The 20,088-nt window shown below is 38.2% G+C and overlaps 1 protein-coding gene across 2 annotated transcripts in view; it reads right to left on the bottom strand.

Moving 5' to 3' along the window:
* Positions 1 to 18,097, bottom strand: part of LOC100706998 (zinc finger protein 385B) — a 74,714-nt gene extending 56,617 nt beyond the window's left edge. The window contains exon 1 of one of the 2 annotated variants that reach the window (XM_005471300.3): positions 17,939 to 18,097. In XM_005471300.3, coding sequence (XP_005471357.1) covers positions 17,939 to 17,981 — 43 coding nt within the window. In that variant the 5' untranslated portion in view covers positions 17,982 to 18,097. The remainder of the gene's footprint in view (positions 1 to 17,938) is intronic. The other variant, XM_005471301.3, reaches the window with a different exon arrangement.
* Between the last annotated feature and the right edge of the window lie 1,991 nt (positions 18,098 to 20,088).

The following is a 20,088-nucleotide window of genomic DNA, read 5'->3' as shown; positions in this document are numbered from 1 at the left end:
CACGCGCGCACAAGCTACTGTCTGTGGTGCGAGATTAGGTTCAATGTTAAACAAAGAGGCAGAGCAGGTTTCTGACATGCCAGCTCTTTAATTAGACCACTGGTATCTGAGGATATACTCACACACTCACACACACACACACACACACACACACACACACACACACACAGACACACACAGACACACACAAACTTGCACTCAGCCATGTTTGCATAATTTTAGAGGACATTACACTGACTTACAAAAGGTTCACCAAAAACCAATCCACAATGCATCATTTACCTTATTCTAACCTTTGTTGCAAGTCTGCAAAAAAACTTAATGATTAATGATGAGTTCCTTCAAGGAAGGTGGGTCCCCACAGTGTAAATATAAATGGATTTATTTCCCCACAAGATAAGAATCATACACACACACACACTCACTCACACACACACACACAGATACACTTGTTATGTGCTAAATGTAATCAGAGTTGTCTGTCTGTCTAGTGTTTCTCACAGTGAAACAGTGCCATGAAGAGATATGAGCCAATCAGCTGTCACCTTCACTGATGTGTTCAGAGGCTCCAAGTGACTAGACAGCCCGGCATGCCATCTCTTTAGCCAAGTATTGCACCGCATTTGAAAACATGGCCAATTCAACTAACCCAACAGATTTAATACATCTCAAATTCATAAGATGGTCACACAACAAAAATGTATAAACTTTAAATCATTATCATCCACATACTGTAATATATTACATTTCATCTCAGCATTGCACACTGTTACTGGTTTAATAACACAAAGCCAACAGATCAGGAGATATTTCTTCATGGAGAATTTAAAAAACACAAGCTTTTTTCTTTAAAACCCCCCGAAACAAAACATGATTTTATACAAACAGAACTAATGCTGGGCAGAAAATGTTGAAAATTGTACTTCATTTATTTTTATCAACAAAATTATAGCAGTGTGTTATGGTCCCAGGCCTTGTTGCAGGGTTTGCTGTGTGTGGGAGTACTTTGTGTTGTGGTTTCCTGTCTATACAGGAAATTGTAGGAAATGCAGAAGACCGGCCAGTGTTCTCCAGAGCCATTTAAATCGTGCCTTTTGATGCTTCATCTCTGTGTCACAGCATCCCCATTTGTTTTTGTTTTTTAGTTATCATAATTTGTTTCTGACATACCCTTGCCAACTCATCCATGCACCACTTTACACCACTGATACAGATTTACAAAAATAACTTACTATAAAAATAATATTTGGTAATCTGTATTGAGTCGGTGGCGTGACTCTATGATCAATGATCATTGGTCTTTGATCAGTGGGGTTTGATCAGTGGTTGTTGATCAATGGTCATGACAATTTGCATATTAATGATCAAGGAGGTGACCTCACAGCCCATTGTTCATTCAGTGGGCTAGTTTCAGTCATTATGCAAATGTACCGTTTAGAAAGCTGGGGCAACCTGCAGTCAGCTGAAACTGAAGAAGTCACTTGGATGAGTGACAAAACGTTTCTGCCACTGAAAACGCTACGTCCAGATGAACACAATCAACCCTTTGGGTGTGACTCTATTGTTTCTTGAAATCTACGAATCGGTTGTATCATCCAGTATATTGCAGTAGCATCTAGAGAACACTAAAAAGTGTTTAGATCTGGGGTCAGTACTTATTTTTCCACTGTTGAAATGCTCTCCTTGAGTGGACTCTGACTCATGAAATTTACTAAAATGTTTACGGTTAGTGAAAGTAATAAGTCACTGATAAACTGGGGCATAAAGGACAGATAGAGACTTTGTATAAAAAAAAGTTTCGAAGCCTCGAGCTGAATATTTTTATCATCTCCATTCTGGCATTTTGAAACTGGACAGGATGAGCTACATATGTATCTGACTGAGGAACACTGCACACCATATGATATTGGCCGCCCCAAAGCATACCCTATTTTAAGCACTTTTCTTTAAAAAAACAAAAACAAAAAAAACAACAAGATTTGAAACTAACAATCAACACCACAAAATCTTCCGGGAAATAGTTACTGGGTCACACATCAACTGAGCTGTGAGGTCATTTTCTATACAGTCACAATAGGAGCTGCCCCCTGCTCGTCCTTAGAAAGCATGCAGATTTGCAAAGAACATAAATGACTAGGCCTACAAAAGTAGAGTCATCAGGCCTTCAGTCTCCTCTCCTAATTCAAAGTAACTCACAAGCTGTGGCAAATCCTTGATCTTGCAGCTCTTTTAAAAAAAAATCTGTTTGGATTGAATATCTGCAATAGTAGCAGATATAGCAATGGTATCCACATTCTCTGTAAAAATGCTGCTGATATAAAAACCCTTTTGGATCTTTTGCACAGAGCTGTTGAAGACAAACCATACAGGTTCCAGAGCATAACTGTGAAAAAAAGAAGAAAAGAAATAGCTGTAGTAGCTTGGAAATGTCTTTTTTTTTCTTTAGCTTTTTCTGTGCCGTAAACCATTAAATTAAGATAATCTGGTATGGTTTTAGTATTGGATTACAAAGTGAAATTGCGGTTTTGGGTATGTGAGAAGTTATGCAATAGGCAATACAAAATGCATCCAGTGGTGTAATGGACCGATGAGGAATTTGCAAAACAGGATAAATGCCTTCTAATCATTTTTTTCTCTTTTCTCACAAGATGTAACCAATCTCTACACTTATTGGTTACTTGTTCAGTCAGAAGGACGACACACATCCTCATCTGTAGCCAATTTAGCTTCTCAATCACCTAAATCGTGCATTATTTACCCACCAGAAAAGTGGATGGACACCCCACATGCTCAGCCTAATCATATCATACTTCTGCCTGTTTTAACTTCCATACAGGACGGATTTGATTGATGAGGTGTAGGCAGCTGTCTATGCAGTGACATAGACACTATGTGCTGCATAGACAGCACATAGTGCATGTCAACACTTTACTAAAGAATAGTGCGAGGTAGCAGGTATCCCTCTGTGACCTGTGAACTTTAGAGAAGTAGTTCACTGGAAAGCAAAGATCCTGTTCTCAGTATGGTAGAACAAGATTTGGAAGTCTGTTATTACTGACTTTTTGGTTATTTGATATATAACATATCCATCATAAAAATGTAACTGTTTTAAACATTAATAATTTTTGAATAATGCACTGTTTAAATTTTCAGCATTTTGCCAATTTTCTTAAATATCTTTACCTTGTGGGAGGGAAACAGAAGCAATGTAAATATAATCCACATCTTGGCACAAACTCTTAAAGATTTTCATAATCGGAGGGACCCAGTGCCCATGCCTATTACAATAAATCCCCGTCCTTGCACTTAATCTTCCTTCAGCCTTGACACATTCACACAAAGATCATTTGTGCTCTGTGCAAATACTGCTGAGGTAGGCCACAGCCAGGAATGACAAAATGTAATCTCTGTCGCCCAGGTGGAGTCTCTCAAACTGAAGTGCTTACCAGTACGTGGCCAGGCAGTCAGTGTGTGTGTGTATGTGTGTGTGTATGTGTGTATTTCCTGTCATATGGAGAAAAGGTGACGGGCCAGAGAACCCAATTAGCACAGAAAATGTTGTATTCTTTTCCATGTGCCCTACTATATTTCACAGTTACAGTGTTTTGTCCTCAAGGTAGTACACAAGTTTATTGCATCTTTCAATACATTTACTATTAACTTGAATGCAGACTCTACATCTTTCTTCAATCACCACCTACAAGATATCTGCCCTTTGAACAGATCTACAGGTTATAAAGATGTGTCATAAAGATATGACAGTAGCTATCTTAGGCCCCAGTGTCAAGAGCCATGAGGCCAGTTGCCAACCACTTGGCAACCACTGGCCAAATGACCAGTAAAGTAACAACTGTGCCTTTTGCAGCATGTTGGTTTCAGCATTAAGGCATGAATTTTACTTTCAAGGCAAATATTTTACATTTCTATCCACCTTTTCAAGTGTCAACACTCAGCCAGTAGTTGGCAAGTGTTTGCAGACAAGTCAGGATCTTTCATGCAAACTCCAGGCGAGTGTGCCAGTCTGCTAACAAACAAATCAATGACAGTGTAGTACCATCTTTGCAACTAACTGCACATCTCCAGGCATCAACCACTTGCAAACTGGTTGGGTTTGCACATTCCTAGTGACCACAGGTTGCCATGCTGTCCCCAACTTGGGTCTAGGCCTGTGTGACCGAGGCCTAAGCTAATTAGTCGAGCTTGTAAAGGGAAAACAGGTCAAGGTGTTCATTGAAAAAAAGACAGTGGAGAGGCATCGGCTGTGGGTACCACTGAGTTTTTCCTTTATTCTTCTCTCCTTTTAGTCTGTTCATCTTAGATTTTAGACAGAGTTAATGTCAACACTAGTAATACTTCCAGGAAACATAATTGACACAGTGACGATGTGTTCCTGGCCAAATATGGATAAGAGAACAAATGGGATGCTGTTCCCATCAATAGTGATCCAGCAGATGTACATTTATTTTATGATTTTACTAGTGAAATTCCTGATAGCAGCAAAGTGTTAAACTATTGTGAGTCATTTTCCTACTTTATTGTTGCCTTTTTGGTGCATTCAGACCCCAAATGTGTTCAGTGTTTTGTGTATTATTTTGTTTTATCCATTAATGGCTTTTGAAGTTACATTTGAGTATATGGATCTGACTAAAAACTAACTAGAAATATATATGTAAAGCAAAATGTTACAGCTCAACCATATAATGCAACCCAGTGTATAAAGCATTAGTATTACTTTGTTGCAGGGATTTAACAGGTCATTTATTGCCACATCTGCATGAAAGGTTAAAAATGTTTTTGGTATATACATAATCATGAGTGGGCATAATGGATATAAAAATCTCATTGACATGTTTCGTAAGCATTCAGGTATTTTATGAAAAAGCAGCAGAGGACATGGGATTAAGTTAAGGACAAAGAATGGTGCAGTGAGAGGAGAGGAGAGGAGAGGAGAGGAGATGTGAAACCCTAAATGGGAGGTCAAACAAACAGAGCTATTTAAATAAAAATAAGGGCAGCAGACAGTAAATGACACAGATTATAATGGGAAGTAAATCATGAGTAAAAGCAGGGTAAGCCAAAGGGGAAAACTGTGATGTTGTGGGAACTTAGGAATAACTTTTTTTTAAAATCTGGGGGAGGGACCGCTCTTCAACCAAGGGCAACAGCAATTGTGGGCATCTGTCATCGGCCATCTGGGAGAGCCCTAAGGCTACTGTAGGCACCAAAGCAAATGTGACCTGAGCACGAAGGCAGAGTACAGAAAACGCAGTCGCACTGCAAACAGGGATTTTTTTTTAAAAAAAGTACAAAATTACAACTTGGTAACAATCCAATGAGTCAAAACATTTGATGCAAAAATATGTTGCAGCATTCAAATCATGATGAAAACGTACCAAGTAAATTAAACAATTCATGGGGTGTTTTTAAAATACTGTTTATGGTTGTTTAGTTTCTGAGAGGAACAGCTTTCATGAAGTGAGTTGGATGTAAGACTTGATAACACGCTCTTTACTTTGGACAGGGAACAGAAGAAACATGAAGTCCTTTTTATCTTATAAAGTGTAAGAATTAAAATTCTATATCTCAGTTTTGACTGAAAAAGTTAAACGCAGACCTAATAATAATTACATTTAATGTATAGGGTAATAAGTGTACAGGTGAGACGATGTTATTGTTCTTCTCATTCTCAATAGAAACAATACAGAATATTCCTGTAACCCTTTAAAGCCAAATGCGTCATATTTGATGATATTTGTATCCCATTTTGTGAGTTTTTGAGACTTCTGCACCTGAAAAAGCAAAATGATTTGCATAATACATTTTTAAAGAACACACCAGATGTAGCAAATATAGTACAAATTCACATTAATTGCAGGTTCACTAAACACAGCATTTTCTAACAATTATAGTTTTCTGGGAATTATTTCATGGTTCCGACTTTAAAGGGTTAAACTATTTTGTTTGTTTGACCCAGATATAATAAATAATAAGCATCTTTTTCTAAGACTGGATGAACTCAAAAAGAATCTTTAAAATGCTTCAAGTTAAAATTTGATGCTAAATTAAAATAATTTTGATGAGTTGACATTTACTAACTAACATGTCACCATATATTTAACCGCTTATTTTTGGCAGATTGAGAGGCATCCAGTAAAATGTGGAGAGGAACTGCTGATTATAAAGAGATAGATTAGTTTGGACAACTGTGTTAGATGTGGGCTGTTGGAAGGGATTGGCCTGCAGTCAACTGTAAATCCGCCTCTTCCTTCCCTTCACACTCAAAACAAGACTTGACCTAAATTCTCGTTAACAGTTTTAGATATGTTTAACCATGGGCGCCTACTGCACGATGCCAACAAAGTGGGAATTTATAAAGAATTGTTGGAAGATATTAATGGAATGCCGACATCACTGTGTTTTTTTCTGCATAACACTTGGCTAACTTGCTTAGCAGTGCAGCCAAGACGAATGTATCTCCGATATAAAAAAAACTGCACGCTTACTTACTGGAAGTGAATCCAAAAGATTTTATGAGCTCTTATTTTATATGAAATGTGTGAGATCAGCATCATAAGTACTGTACTTGACTAAAGATGCTGTGGATGTTTTATAATATACATGTTAAAAATCCTGCAGATCAGGACTGACGGGCGACACTTTGCCTCAACGTATCTTTTACCTTCGTTATTAAGCTCAGGATACACAGAGGGATGTTTCAGATCCCAGTTGCTGAGTTTTGGAGCAGCCAATGGCAAGCTGCTGCAGTTCTGCCTGATTTAAGGGAGTTATTCGGGAGGCTCAGAGAATAAAATGTCTGTGGCCAGTTTCAGCTGGTAGCCTTTTTGTTTTTTCTGACTCCAGCAAATGTTTTTGGAGTCTAAAATTAAAAGCACTTTTCTATAACCTGTGCAGTCTTCATGGAGGAGGAGGAAATGTCTTCAATCATTTAAAGGTTTCGGTGTCTGATACGCTGTCTTCAAAGATTCAATCTGCCTTCAGGCTTTACAACACTCTGTCCTACAAGTGTATCTAGTCTTTAAGTAACCGTTTCACTTTTAACTTAGATTTCCAACTTAGCTCTACTCCTCCAGGAATCGGTTTGGCATGCCAAATGTGTGTTTTGATCTGTAGGTTGAGGCTGGCTGGATTATTACTTTCACAATTTAAATTCTGAAAATAAACTAGGATAGAGGCGTAGGATTAAAAGTAACAAAAAGCGACTTGGGGAAAAGCGAAATGAAATTAACTTTTCACAAGTTTACATTTGGAAAAGACCCCTGAACAGTTTTCACTTTGTGTTCCAGGCAGTTCTCACAACAATGGTAATGCAGGCCAAAGCTGCGACTAAGAACATTTAAAATCATAGACACATGCACCTTATTTCTATCTTTTTATCTTTGGCTCCAAGTTACACACTCAGTGCTTTTAGAACTTGAGCAAACACTAAAAAAATGTTTATGCTAACTGATCGCCTGCCAAGCAAATAAAATACTTCCATTCGTAGGAGTGACATATGCTTTCCATGTGGAGTGAGAGCAGAGGGTGGGAGGAGGGATGTATGGATGACTAATGAGGATGACTAAGAGCTGTTTTCAGGGTGGTTTTCCATTTCATTTGTCTAGCCCATGTCTGGACCGTAAGTTGATAAATATATATTGCGTGGAGTTGATCGTGAGACCCCTGTGTAACAACTCCTGATTCAAAATATACAGGAGATATTTAAAATGCACACATAAGCACTTATGGTTCACAAGGAATTGTCTCTACAATCATCTCATATTGTAAATTAAAACTATTATTAAATAGCATGTATGTTATAACTTACAAAAAAATGAACATAAAATAAGATGAAAAATCCAAGTGCTAATCAAATGTGCAGCAGTTGGCACAGAAGTAGCAAATTAGAGCTTATAATATAAATAATTTGGAATATCAGAGATTCTATAAGACAAAGCAAAGATGGTGGTTGAAAATACTTTTTAAAACCTTCTTTTAGGGTAAAAATCACCAAACGTTTCAAGTGGCTTTTATCAGATTTGACTGGTGAATCCATAACCACCATCAAAATAAATGAACAAAATAGCTACCTGCATAAATAACTATCCAGCCAAACTTTAGGTTAAATACCTTGAGTCATCAGCTAGAATGGATGATGTAAATCTAAACGCAGCAGGCAGGAATTGAGCGGTGTTTAATTTCTAGAGCCCACTGTCCAATGTTGACAGATGACTGCAGATAAGATCACTGTTCCCTTTCTGCTCTAATCATCCATCCTCCAAGTTACTATCTGTGTTGACTCATGCTGGAAGCCTGACAGACCAAATTGGATTGACTTTTAATTAGAAGCACTCCCTAGGTAAAATGGGTTTGATTCGCTGAATGATCCTGTTATCGCATTAATGCTGTCTGGTTAGGAAACCCATCTAGACTTGTTCATTCTGACAAATAAACCAGCTAGTTAAATCTAGTTTTAATCACATTCTCTTAATAGGTTGATACAATATAGCAAACACAATGTCATTCATGGCTTTCATTGCTGAATAAGTCAATAATTGTGCTTACCAGAGAATTATGATTACTAGAATAATCTAGATTTAAAACTGTGGCAGTTCTGCCCCAGGGCTTAGCCCTGAATGTTCTGATATAATCCGCAGATTTCACCTGCTGACAAAAAGTATTGGACCACACCTCTTAATATTTGAATTCACGTGTTTTGATCCCAGCTACCTAGCCATGCAGTCTGTCTTAACAAACATGGGTGGACCTAAAGAGCTCACTGAATACAAGTGTGGTAGCGTAGGATGTGACTGTTGCAACATAGGAAAAAATAATACCTTATGATCAACTGTAAATGGTATTATTACAGAACTGAAGAGTTTAAGACACAAAGCAATGCAGCTAAGTGGGAGACCACATAAAGCTACAGCTTGCCAAGTGCTGAGAGGCATCGTGCGTGAAAGTCACCACCTCTCTGCTGACTCAGTAACTGCAGCACCTCCTCTGGCATTAACATCAGCATAAAAACTGTGTGCCAAGAACTTCATGGCATGTGTTTCCATGGCATATAGCAGCTGCTGTAGTTGTTATCTGTACGCGGCTTAGTATTTTGTTCATATAGCCCAGTAGGGGAAATCTACTCAAAGCGAAACAAACCATACAGAAAAACAAAAAGAATACATAGGAGCTAAGAACAAGTCACTGTTTTGGATTTACATGTAATTGTAATGCCATCATTCCAGATGACAGTTATGTGCAGAACCCTTTGCACCATTAGATCTCACTTTTCTCACTTTAAAAGTCTCACAAGATTTGGTCTAAAAAAATGATGTTTATGAAAAGTCTAAGAGGCATAACCCAGCGGAGGTACAGGTGTTACCTACTTCTAAAACCACATGAAATAATGCTGAAGTATTTATGAAACATTGCATTTTTGCTCAGTCCTAACTAGGAGACCACACTTAGTAGGTTTGCTTGATGTTATTTTCATTAATGTAACAAAAGAAAAAACACCACAGTTGCATTGTCAAGCGTACACTCTTAAATCTACTCATTTGGCTAACTTTTTCATGCGTATATGTGTCACTGAAAAGGCAGGTAATTTTTGTGGTTTAATGCATCCAGTCTGTGCCTCCTTCAGAGTATGCTGTTTGTGTTGTATTTGTTAAGACTGAGCACCCAACACATTACCTATTAGTTGCTACTTTATTAATTAGAGGAGATAATTCAAGCCAAATTACAGATTTTTTTTTCATAAATGACTCTGAACTGATCACTGGAACCAAATAATTTTTAAAAAACTGCCTTGACCATGTAACTGTGACCACTTACATTATGAAACATGTTCATCAGCTGTTACTCTGAAATATTCATCTGTCACCTGAGCTAAATTCGCCACATGAGATGGAGCAGTAGAGTGCAAAGCATTCTTCCTCTACTATTCACTCCATAAAACCTGTAAACAAGAGTAATTTATCATCATGAAATTGAGTCACATGAGCCTAATGATCATAACTTAGTAGACATAACAGCCCAAGAGCTTCACTATCAACTCTCTATGATTCAGTCATGATTGAAACCAGACAGCCCGAGCAGCAGAGCCATGCCATAATGGCTCTTTCAATTAACGGCCATTTAATTTTGGCTGCTTGAGTGGTCTTTTGTGCACAGTAGCAATAGCCGTTGGAGAGAATATAACACGGCATTTAATAGAGGAACAAAGAGCAAAATTATTTCGGTATAAGAAGCTGCATGACAAGTCAGGCGAGAAGCAAAAGCCCTTTGATCTCAGGAGAAACAGCAAAGACCGAAAATGTTTCAAATGGATGAGGTGCTACCTCCTTGGCAAAAAATGTAGAAAATTTCATCAGCTTTATTTTCTGACTGAATCTACTACAACTACAAGAGTTTTAAGGTTGGGGCATTTTCTCATTAACACGATTATTCAAAGCCTATATTTTGTCAGGCTGTATAGAGCAGAGGTTGTCCTCGTGCATTCCTATAGAAAGGATAAATGTACCAACTAGATTAAAACACGTCAAGATGGACTGCGTTGAGGATCTGGACAGGCCAAAGCTCAAACAACGGTGGCAGTTTTCCATATCTGCTTTTTTTCTTTATTGTGTTTTGCTTAGTTTAGTCATTCAATACAAATAGATTGAGAGATACAACATGGTTTAAACCCTGACTTGTATAGTCCACATATAGATATACAGTAGCTAGATAAAGCCTTTATAAATGTGTTGGTATGAGTGAAGGTGGTTTGTATTGTAAAAGCACTCTAAGTAATTAGTAAGACTAGAAAAGCACCATAAAAAACGATTCAATTTACCATAAAATTGAGTCTGATTGAGTGCTACAAGGTTGTACAGAGTGTTTACTCTTGCATCTAAGCCTACCAATATTGGCCTTGTAATGCCAGGAGGAGTGTTGGATCAAGTCATGTCCCCCTGTGCATGTAAGAGGGGGGCTGTAACATTATCAGCAGGAGGGCTCCAAGTGCTCTGGCCAGGACTAGCTTCCCTACTATCAGCAGCTTTAATTGCACTTACAGTAACATAACGATTTGTTGTCAGCTCATCTAACATTGTCTTCACTCTGTCCATTCACTGCCACATACAAACACACACAGTGTAAAACAGCAAAGGGGGAGTGCAGAGAATGTATGACAGCAAAAATGTAGTCGATTCTGAGCTGAACTGTAAAGAATCTTAGGCATGACAATACCTAAAATCAAGCTGTTTGGTCAGATGGTGCCTTTAGTAATTATCCCAGCTTACAGTGCAGTGACAAAAACACACACAGACACACATAAAGTGTGATGTAAGTAAGAAACACAAAAGGAGAAAAATGCATTTCCTGCTTATTCTTTAAGTTCAATTTCCCACACTGGTAACTGGGGTTTAGTTATGAGAACTACAGTATAGGAAGACAAGGCAACGACACTGCTCTGCATGTAGGAATAGTCAGTAACATTTGTGCTTCATCAACAAATGTGCTCCCCCACAAGGACACACACCAACACATAAATTCAAGGTTTGTTTCATGTTGTCATTCAATTCAGACCAGAACTTGGGAACATTGGGAACATTGGGAATTAGCTCTGCAAAAAACAACACATGTGAATGATTTGTGTGGCACAGGCCAACTGTGCCACAGCTAATTCCAGTAAACCTGAAAACTACCCAATCAATACACTGTCTGAAACTTCAAATCTCAGGTCTAACCTGCAACTGCAACATAACACAGCAAGCTGCAGTTAAATTAAATATACATTTTTGTCATTTACTGTTAATTCAACAGATTATTAATTCTGAATTAAACCATGACACTGAAAACTGGACTATACCAATATTGGTACTGAAAACGAAAAATCTGACTTTTGTTGTGATTTAGCATTATAATAATAAATTGTAACCAAAATCCACACAGTTTTAGTAAAAAAGTCAACTGAAGGCCATATCCTGATGAATTTTATGTGACGATCGGCAACATGACCAAGCGAAACCTTTTTATGGATTAAACAGTGCAAAATTATTCAAACACGGAGACCAATCTTTCTCGCGAATGACCTTCAGCCCATTATGAAGAATAATTTCTCTGTCATCACACACATATATGGGCGTAAACACCCACATATACACAAAGCACACACACACACACAAAGAAAAGCGTTTTCGCACAGCTTCCTGCTGTGCTGAATCTGTACCTGCAATGCAGCCACAGGGGAATGGAGAGGTAATGGGCCGTGCGAAAATTCAACTTCCCACACAGCCCTTAATATGTCTGTGCATCCCTCTGTCCAGATGAAGGGGGACTTGAGGAGCTACTATCCATCTGAGCTGGTGTAACATTTGGCTCCGTTTGCGTCTAGAAACACATGTTTGTGTTTTTAAATGGAAATAAAAGGTGCATGTGGAGGCAAAATTGCTCAAAGAACATTTTTCAAGCACTGCGGCAGCAGCGTGTTTGCTTTCAAAAACAAGGAGGGGACGCTAAGAAATCACTATTCACACTTTCTGTATACATCTTGCCCTGTGATTACATGACACGATGACAGGAGGCATTTTTGTTAAAAACTAGCTTGCTCCATGTGAGCAAGAGGAAAGTTAGCACCTTGTTTTTCAGTGAATGTTTCTGAAAGCGTTTAAATTTTTTTAAACACCAGGGAAGCAGATGATCCAGCCACAGGCAAGAAAATGCATACCATAGTATACATGTGGTAATGCTCTATATGAGCTGCAAACAATTTAAGATGTAACCAACCAACCATTTGACTTTATCGTAAGCACAGGGTTTATCTTTTTTCAGCTTTCAGTTTATCACAAGAGTATTGACCACCTTGTTGTCATAATGTACCTTCTATCGATCATTTGTGGGTGTTTTGACATTTTGTACAAGCTCTGAAGGACTGCATTTTCACCCAGATAGAAATTTGTTATTGGGGTTCGCTCGACGATCGGGGAGGTGGCTCTGCCCTGTCTTCACCTCTGAGCAGCCAAATAAAGATCACTGTTATCAGTCCAGGGGCAGGTTTAAGCTGCCAGCCTGTGAAGGAGACTGTCATCTGATTTGTAATGACACAGCCAAAGAGCCATTACGTCTTTGATGGGAGATTTAAGCAGAAATCCATTTCAGAGGGTCTGAGGAAAAGCAGGCTTGGATGGGAGGGGGGTTGGGGGTTGGGAAGAGCAATCTATTGTGAGTCTATTGTGATAAGGTGTAGACTGCACCTGCAATTTGCTAGTGGAAGCTTCGTTTTGACGATAACTGTGGTTAGTTATTTCGGCGACAGTCCATTTCAAATCATTACCGATGCTTTACAGAGGGGTTTTTTTTCCAACCGATTAGTCACACCGAATGAAGACAGAAGTGTTTTGTTTAAACATTTGCAGTCCTTTTTCATGCTGCTATCGGACATCTGCAGGGAGAATGTGTGTTAACACCACAAGCAGCCGCTGCAACAATGAAATCCAGGGCAGAAAATGGCTGCCACACGGCTGAGAGACTTTGGCGATGTGGACTGCATACAGCTCTTTTCTCCACATTACTACTCCCCGTTTTAATTTTCTTACGCAATTCCAAACAAAAGCAGCAAAAACCATATGATGCTAATACAATACTAACCTTTCAATTTGATGTACACTCCCTTTAATTATAAACATCCTTAAGATGTAGTTCACAGAAAAAAACTGCTTTAAAAAAACAGTTGTTTAATTTAGTTATTATTAATAGTTTTTCATTTTTTCTTTTTTTTTCTTTTCTAAGCATTACTGAGAAAATTTGAAAAGATTATTAACAAAATCAATCATTATTTGCACCTCTTCTGAACAAAATCATAATGTAATGGTGACATTGCATTCTACTTTTTATTAATGACTTATTTAATTAGACTAATATTAAGGTTCTGTTTGTTTATTTAAATATTTTACAAGATTTGGACAATGTACAGAGTAGGCTTATCGAAAAAACTTGTTACTGTGATAGTAATTGGTAATAATTGGTAGTAATAAATAAAAATACTATCTCATTAGGTATTGACTTACAGCAGTATTGATACCAACAGTCCTGTCTTCTTGTCCTCCAGTTGACACACAGCTTCACACGACACCTCTCTGCATTGCACCCATGCAGTCAGTTGACCGCAGCCTGCCAGCTACACTAGTTAGCAATAGCTGACAACTTAGCACGCCAACCTTTCATCCATTTGATGAAGCTTCTGTCTTGAAATAGTCAACATGCTAACACTGAGGCTTCAGAATGCTCACTCCACAATCAGTGAATGATGTCATCCATGTTTTATACTGTCTATGGCTGAAACGTGTTGAAATTAAAATTCTCTTCAGCACTGCCGATTTAACCTTTGTCTGTTTGTTATTATTTAGGGTTTTTTTTTATCTTAATGTTTATTGTCAAAATAAGAAAATGTGCTTGTTTCTTATTTATTTAGCCCTAATTATTTAGTTTCATTGGGGAAAAATTGTCAAAAGCACTGAAATAATTTAATATATAAAAAAAAATTTATGAGTCATATTCTTACTGCATTATCCTTACAAGGAGTTTGGTGACATGTTAATAATATCAACACAATACTCCTAACTTTTTTTTCTCTGAAAAGCTCTTTTATATATATACTACACACTATATATTTACTTTATACTATAATTACAGTATTGGAAAATATTCTGTGTTGACTGTGATGTTTCTCAGTCCAGACTGTGGAATTACACATCACCCTATTCTGACAGTACCTCTGTTGTAGCTACTCACCAGTCATTTTTATATGCTTTAATGCATTTCATTAGAGTGGTCGAGGAACTGTTTCATGTTGATGCTAGTGTCTTCTCCTACTTTATTTGCATTTTAACTCTCAGGCTCCAGAGGCTCTTCAAATAAAGGCAGCGAGCTCTGCCTGTCAGTTGGCTGTCAAAGCCATTAGTCATAAAACACATTAGGAATGCCACACCCCATGGCAGCTGTATAGTATTCAGGAGTACCAATGGGATATCTCATCAATCTCTGTTTACAGCACAGGGAAAAACACTGTTCATTTTACCACCCTGACTCAAAAGACCCGAGAGTGGCGTCTCCCTGCATTAAAAAAATCTTCTGTCACACCAACGGGAAGAAAAAAGAAAAGCAATATTGCCAACATATCAACAAAGAATGATTTGTGGATGAGTGTTCAATCTTTGTTGGACTTTATCAGCAGGAGCCATGAGTCCATTGACAGCTAAGGGCTGGAGCTCAAGCTGCTCCCATCCCAATCTCGTTCCACATGATTATTCTCAATTTCACAGCTGATGGTTTTTACTGAGACAGATGGCGCCGGCCAAATGCCAAAGTACAGAAGAGAAAGCTCCGAGGTAGGAGAAAAAGTTAAAGAAGGGGGCAGGGAGATAAGCTGGTCACTCAACTTCATCACCAATGTTTGGAATGGTAGTAATCTGTGAATGTGACCTTTCTCCACGGTGCAGGACGATGAGAGATGTGGTGTCTCGGTAGATGCTCTTGGGTTTGAATATACAGACAGGGTGCTAATCGGAACCTGAAGAAGCGAGGGGGAAACATGCACTAGTGATGAGGTGCCAGTGCAGGTAGAGGCCAAAGAAATGAAGATTCTGTGGGAATCTAAAAAATCTTTACCCCATCTATTAAATTCATAGAGCTGCATTTGTCCCTAGTTGCACATGTTTTTTGTTAAAATTAGCTTATAATGAGCTCAATTATTTATTAATAGCTCTTTATTATTATTTCAATTAAGCAATTAAGATCCAAAACTCCAAATTATTGAGTTTACCATCATATAAGACAAACAAAAGGTGAATTAAAGGGCAGCTCTTCTCTCCAAGCTTACCACATTTATTGTGAAAAACACTTTTCCCCTCTTCCACAAATGGGTTTTGCATTGGGAGGCCTTGCACCATAATATGTTGAATTGTCTTAAAAGCTGCTAACTTACCAAACCTCTCATTACCTTTGCTCCTCATTACTGAAATTACCTTTATGATGATTTCAGACGTTCTTCCTATCTAAAAGAAATCGAATAACAATTACCCTTTTGCCTTTCTGTACTGTAAGTACTGCTTGTCGTTAGAAACTTCTGCCAGTCCATTTCCCACATGTATATTTAACATAATGTGCACTGAGTTTGTCTCTGGATGAACTAGCCTATGTACAAATTTAGCTAAATGACTGCTTTCATGCTGAGACTGGAGAGAGTGAGTCTGGCCCAGCTGTATACACACCTAAGAACCCAACAGAATCACACTTGGTGCTAAAAAAAAAAAGTTAAAAAAAAAAATAAAAAATAAACTCCACCAGCCTCACACCGGAGGAGTGCTAGTGAAAATTACAGCATCACTCAGGGGAGCGGGCAGTAGAAGGTGTGGGATTTGATGAATCAAGGACCTTTTGTTCACAGCAAAAATGACTGGCTTCCATGCAGTTGGAAAGAGCATCTCCTCGCCAGAGCTTGGCAGGGAGGCAGCGTCATTTGGAGCCATTTATGTTTGAAGCTGACGCAGAGGGGGACGGAGGCGAGCAAGGTCACCGAAAGAGGATGCAGAACGTGATGATGTGGCCAGTGCTGGGTGTTTAAGTGTGTCTACTCTGCTTGAATTGAGCAGCAGCTGAGTAGCAGCTGAGTATGCCAGGGCCGCACTCACGGTAATGATGGAGTGAGACGCTCACATCTATAGGAAGACTGAAGTGAACCTCAAGCAGCACAGCTGAGGTTTCCTGACACTAAATGACACGATGAGCACACACACGTGTGAGTATAGAGCCAGATACAAGTTTATCATTTGATTAGACCCTAAATTTGACAGGGATTACTCCCCCAAAAAATCACCTGTTTTTGGTGTCGGCTGCAGCTGAATATTCGCCACTTGTGATAATACTTTGAATTAAAAAAAATAGAAATGGCATTTTGAAAAATATTTTTTTGTATTTCACACAACAAAAAATGAGTCCACTGATTGAGAAAACGACCAGTAATCAGTGAGTTCAATTTTCGTCTTGGGAATACAATACAACACATGTATTTTCCAGAACCTTTCATCCACAGTGATTTGCGTTTTTGTCCCCTCCACGTATACTAACAGATGGAGATTTTAGATTTGGGGTTCAGTCTTATTCAAAGATGATTGAGCCAGGACCACCTGCACTACACCTGCTAGTACTAAAAGAAAAAAGTTTGAAAAGAGAAAGCATATTTGGGTTAGCTCCAAATATAGTATAGGCATAGGGCATAGGAAGAAGAGACACATATGGGGTTGACTCTTTTTTCTTTCATATATATCTTCATTAAATGTTAAAATTATTCCACAGAATAGTGGCCGACATCCTTAAGGGTCTGCACACACACAACTACAGTATGAAACACACACACAGGGATTCAGGGATGTGCACTGAGACACTCGAAATGCCTAAAAAAAAAATCCCTGAGCTCCAGGGTTTAAATAACTTCATTCACAAACCCAGGTATGCCTCTGACCTCCATCAACACCACCAGATATGTGTCAGGATATTATTTCTTCTTAAATATGACTAAGGCAACTACTATAACCAACGACGATTAATACATGTGATATTTGTGCCTCCAAAACACTCAGATTTTAAAAGTTAGAACAATTTTTTGGTCAAATATTAGCACTTTTTCATACACACCGACAAACCAAACACAAAACTGGAACCCTTATCCACCAGGAAAAGAAATAAAATATCGACATGTTTTTTAAATTGATATACAATGTTTTAACTACTACTTCTTACTTACTTTAATTTAAAATAGAAAAAAATAGTAAATGCATTTCTATCAAACGCAAAAGAAAGACACTGTAGAAACATTTAGTCGATCCGAAAGCGCAGTCCGCAGGTGTCCAAAGCGACGTTCACACACAAACAGCCTCGGAATACAACATTTAAAAAACATTCCTACCTTTGTAAGACGGTTGCACAGCTCCTGTGTCCCTACTGTCCATTTCCAGCTGTCACAGATTACAGCGCGAGCTCAGCTGCAGGCGTTTCAGTCCCGCGAGCGAGTCCAGAAAAGATAAAACCACGAGGGTAATGCGCGCGCGCTGTGGCACCGCCGCCTGCGCGACAGAGATACCGAATCACTGCGCGCGAGGATGTGAGGGAGAGGAAAAAAGGGCCAAATGAAATCAGTCGGTGTGAAAACAGGGTTGGAGCAGCAGTGGCAATGAACTGTTTGAAATGTAAAATGTTAATAAGAGCGGGCTACTCTTATTACTTTATGAAGCAACCCAAAGAATTTCAATATAAGTGTAGAGCGTTTTTTTTCCCAGAAATTTCTACTTATTCTACTCTGTGATTGATTAGCTTAACTGATTGACTGATAACTGATTTTATTTAATAGGGCCTTATTCAAACAAACTCAATATAGCCATCTTTTTTACACAACCACTACAAAAACTTTCCTCAAGTTGTCCTACAAGAGACAAAATCAAGAATAAATCAAATGTAAACATAAACATGAGCAAATACATGTGCACAACTGTAACTCCTACGTCAGACAGCCGTAAGAGAAGGTACACCATAGTAATACACTATACACTTGATGTTTAATGTGTCATCATAGGACAATTAGACAACCCTTACATTATAGCAGTATACAACTACATAACAGAACTTGGGGCCAACAGCTGTATTTGTATTGTTTTATTATTTAACATAGCCTACAGAAGTCTGGCAACCTGTCCAGTGGTTGTGATTAATAGTGTACTGAGAGAGAAGAGCTTATAGGGGGCATATCCTGAGCTTTTAGTTGGATTTATGAATCATATCAGAGTGGTAGAAATAGTTGGTTATGTTCATTAATTGTATTTACATGAGTAAGCACCTTCTTTATATATAAAATGTAAATAAAATAGTCTCATACATGTGGCCTACATCATAGTGTGTAGTCAAAAATGTAACTTTTAAATCGTGACAGAGACTTTGCTCTATGAAAGTGGAAATAACAGCAGACAATAAAATTAATGAAATGTCTCATTATAGTATTTTATTTTCTGCATTGCAAATTGCTTTTACACGTTAATTTGTTTTATTTTCACAGAGGTGTGACTGTCATACAGAAGTGCACTCACCAGAGTAGAGGTTTCTGGCACAATTTCACCTACTTCCAATGTAGTATTTGGAGAAGAGTGAACGTCTAAAGGGGTTAAAGTTCCAGCAAGACTTATAGCGAGAGGAATAGCTTTATTGCTTGACCAATGCATTTTGGCCTGTAGCCTTCATCAGGATCATGAAGAAGCATCTATCAGCATTAGTCCATTCAAGACAGTGCTTGAAATGCAATAAATGCTGGAGTAAAAAGATAAATAAATAAAAAATAATTACTAGGGAATGCCTTAAAAAACAATCAAATATGTGCGGTGTAGATATTACCAAGCCACAGAAATTTCTAATTGGGTAGAAAATAATTTTCTATGAAAAGAATACAAAAATATCCATACATATCCAAGAGTGGAGGACCAGCAAAAATGGGCTGGGCGGTCATATGATGTAAGGCTAACTGGGGAGTGATCAAAAGTGGGGTCAAAAACATCTAACATTCTAACAATTAAAAACTAATTCATTAAAAATCTTTATACAAAGCAGATATTTATATGTCATAAAGACGTTCAGCAAAATTGTTTAGTACTTACTGGACAACTTCATTTCCATGAGGATTTCCCTCATGAAACATGAAAACTGAAAGCAGCCATGCTTTATGTATAAATAAAAGATCTTATATCATCATTGAGGACATTGAAAAAAAAGATGCAATTTCAATACACAAAAAGATTTACCATATCCGAATATACTGCGCTTAAAAGCAGCACGTTAAAACACGACTATATCCTATTGTATTGCATTGGAATTTGCAACATGCAACCAAGCATGCTTTGGAGATCATGCTAACCCTCAATCCTGTGTCATCTATATGTAGAGCAGAAAAGAAGGTCAAAGTTCAAGGCTGCAATGAATGAGTATGTCTTACTCTCCAACCAGTCGTGACAGATGGCTGCACCTCCCTGAGTGCGGTTCCCCTGGGGTTTCTTCCTGTAAAAATGGAGTTTTTCC

Source organism: Oreochromis niloticus, linkage group LG8 (genome assembly GCF_001858045.2).
Source record: "Oreochromis niloticus isolate F11D_XX linkage group LG8, O_niloticus_UMD_NMBU, whole genome shotgun sequence".
In the NCBI taxonomy this organism is placed as follows: domain Eukaryota; kingdom Metazoa; phylum Chordata; class Actinopteri; order Cichliformes; family Cichlidae; genus Oreochromis; species Oreochromis niloticus.
Note: the sequence above shows the minus strand (reverse complement) of the source record. Positions and strands in the feature narration are given on the sequence as shown.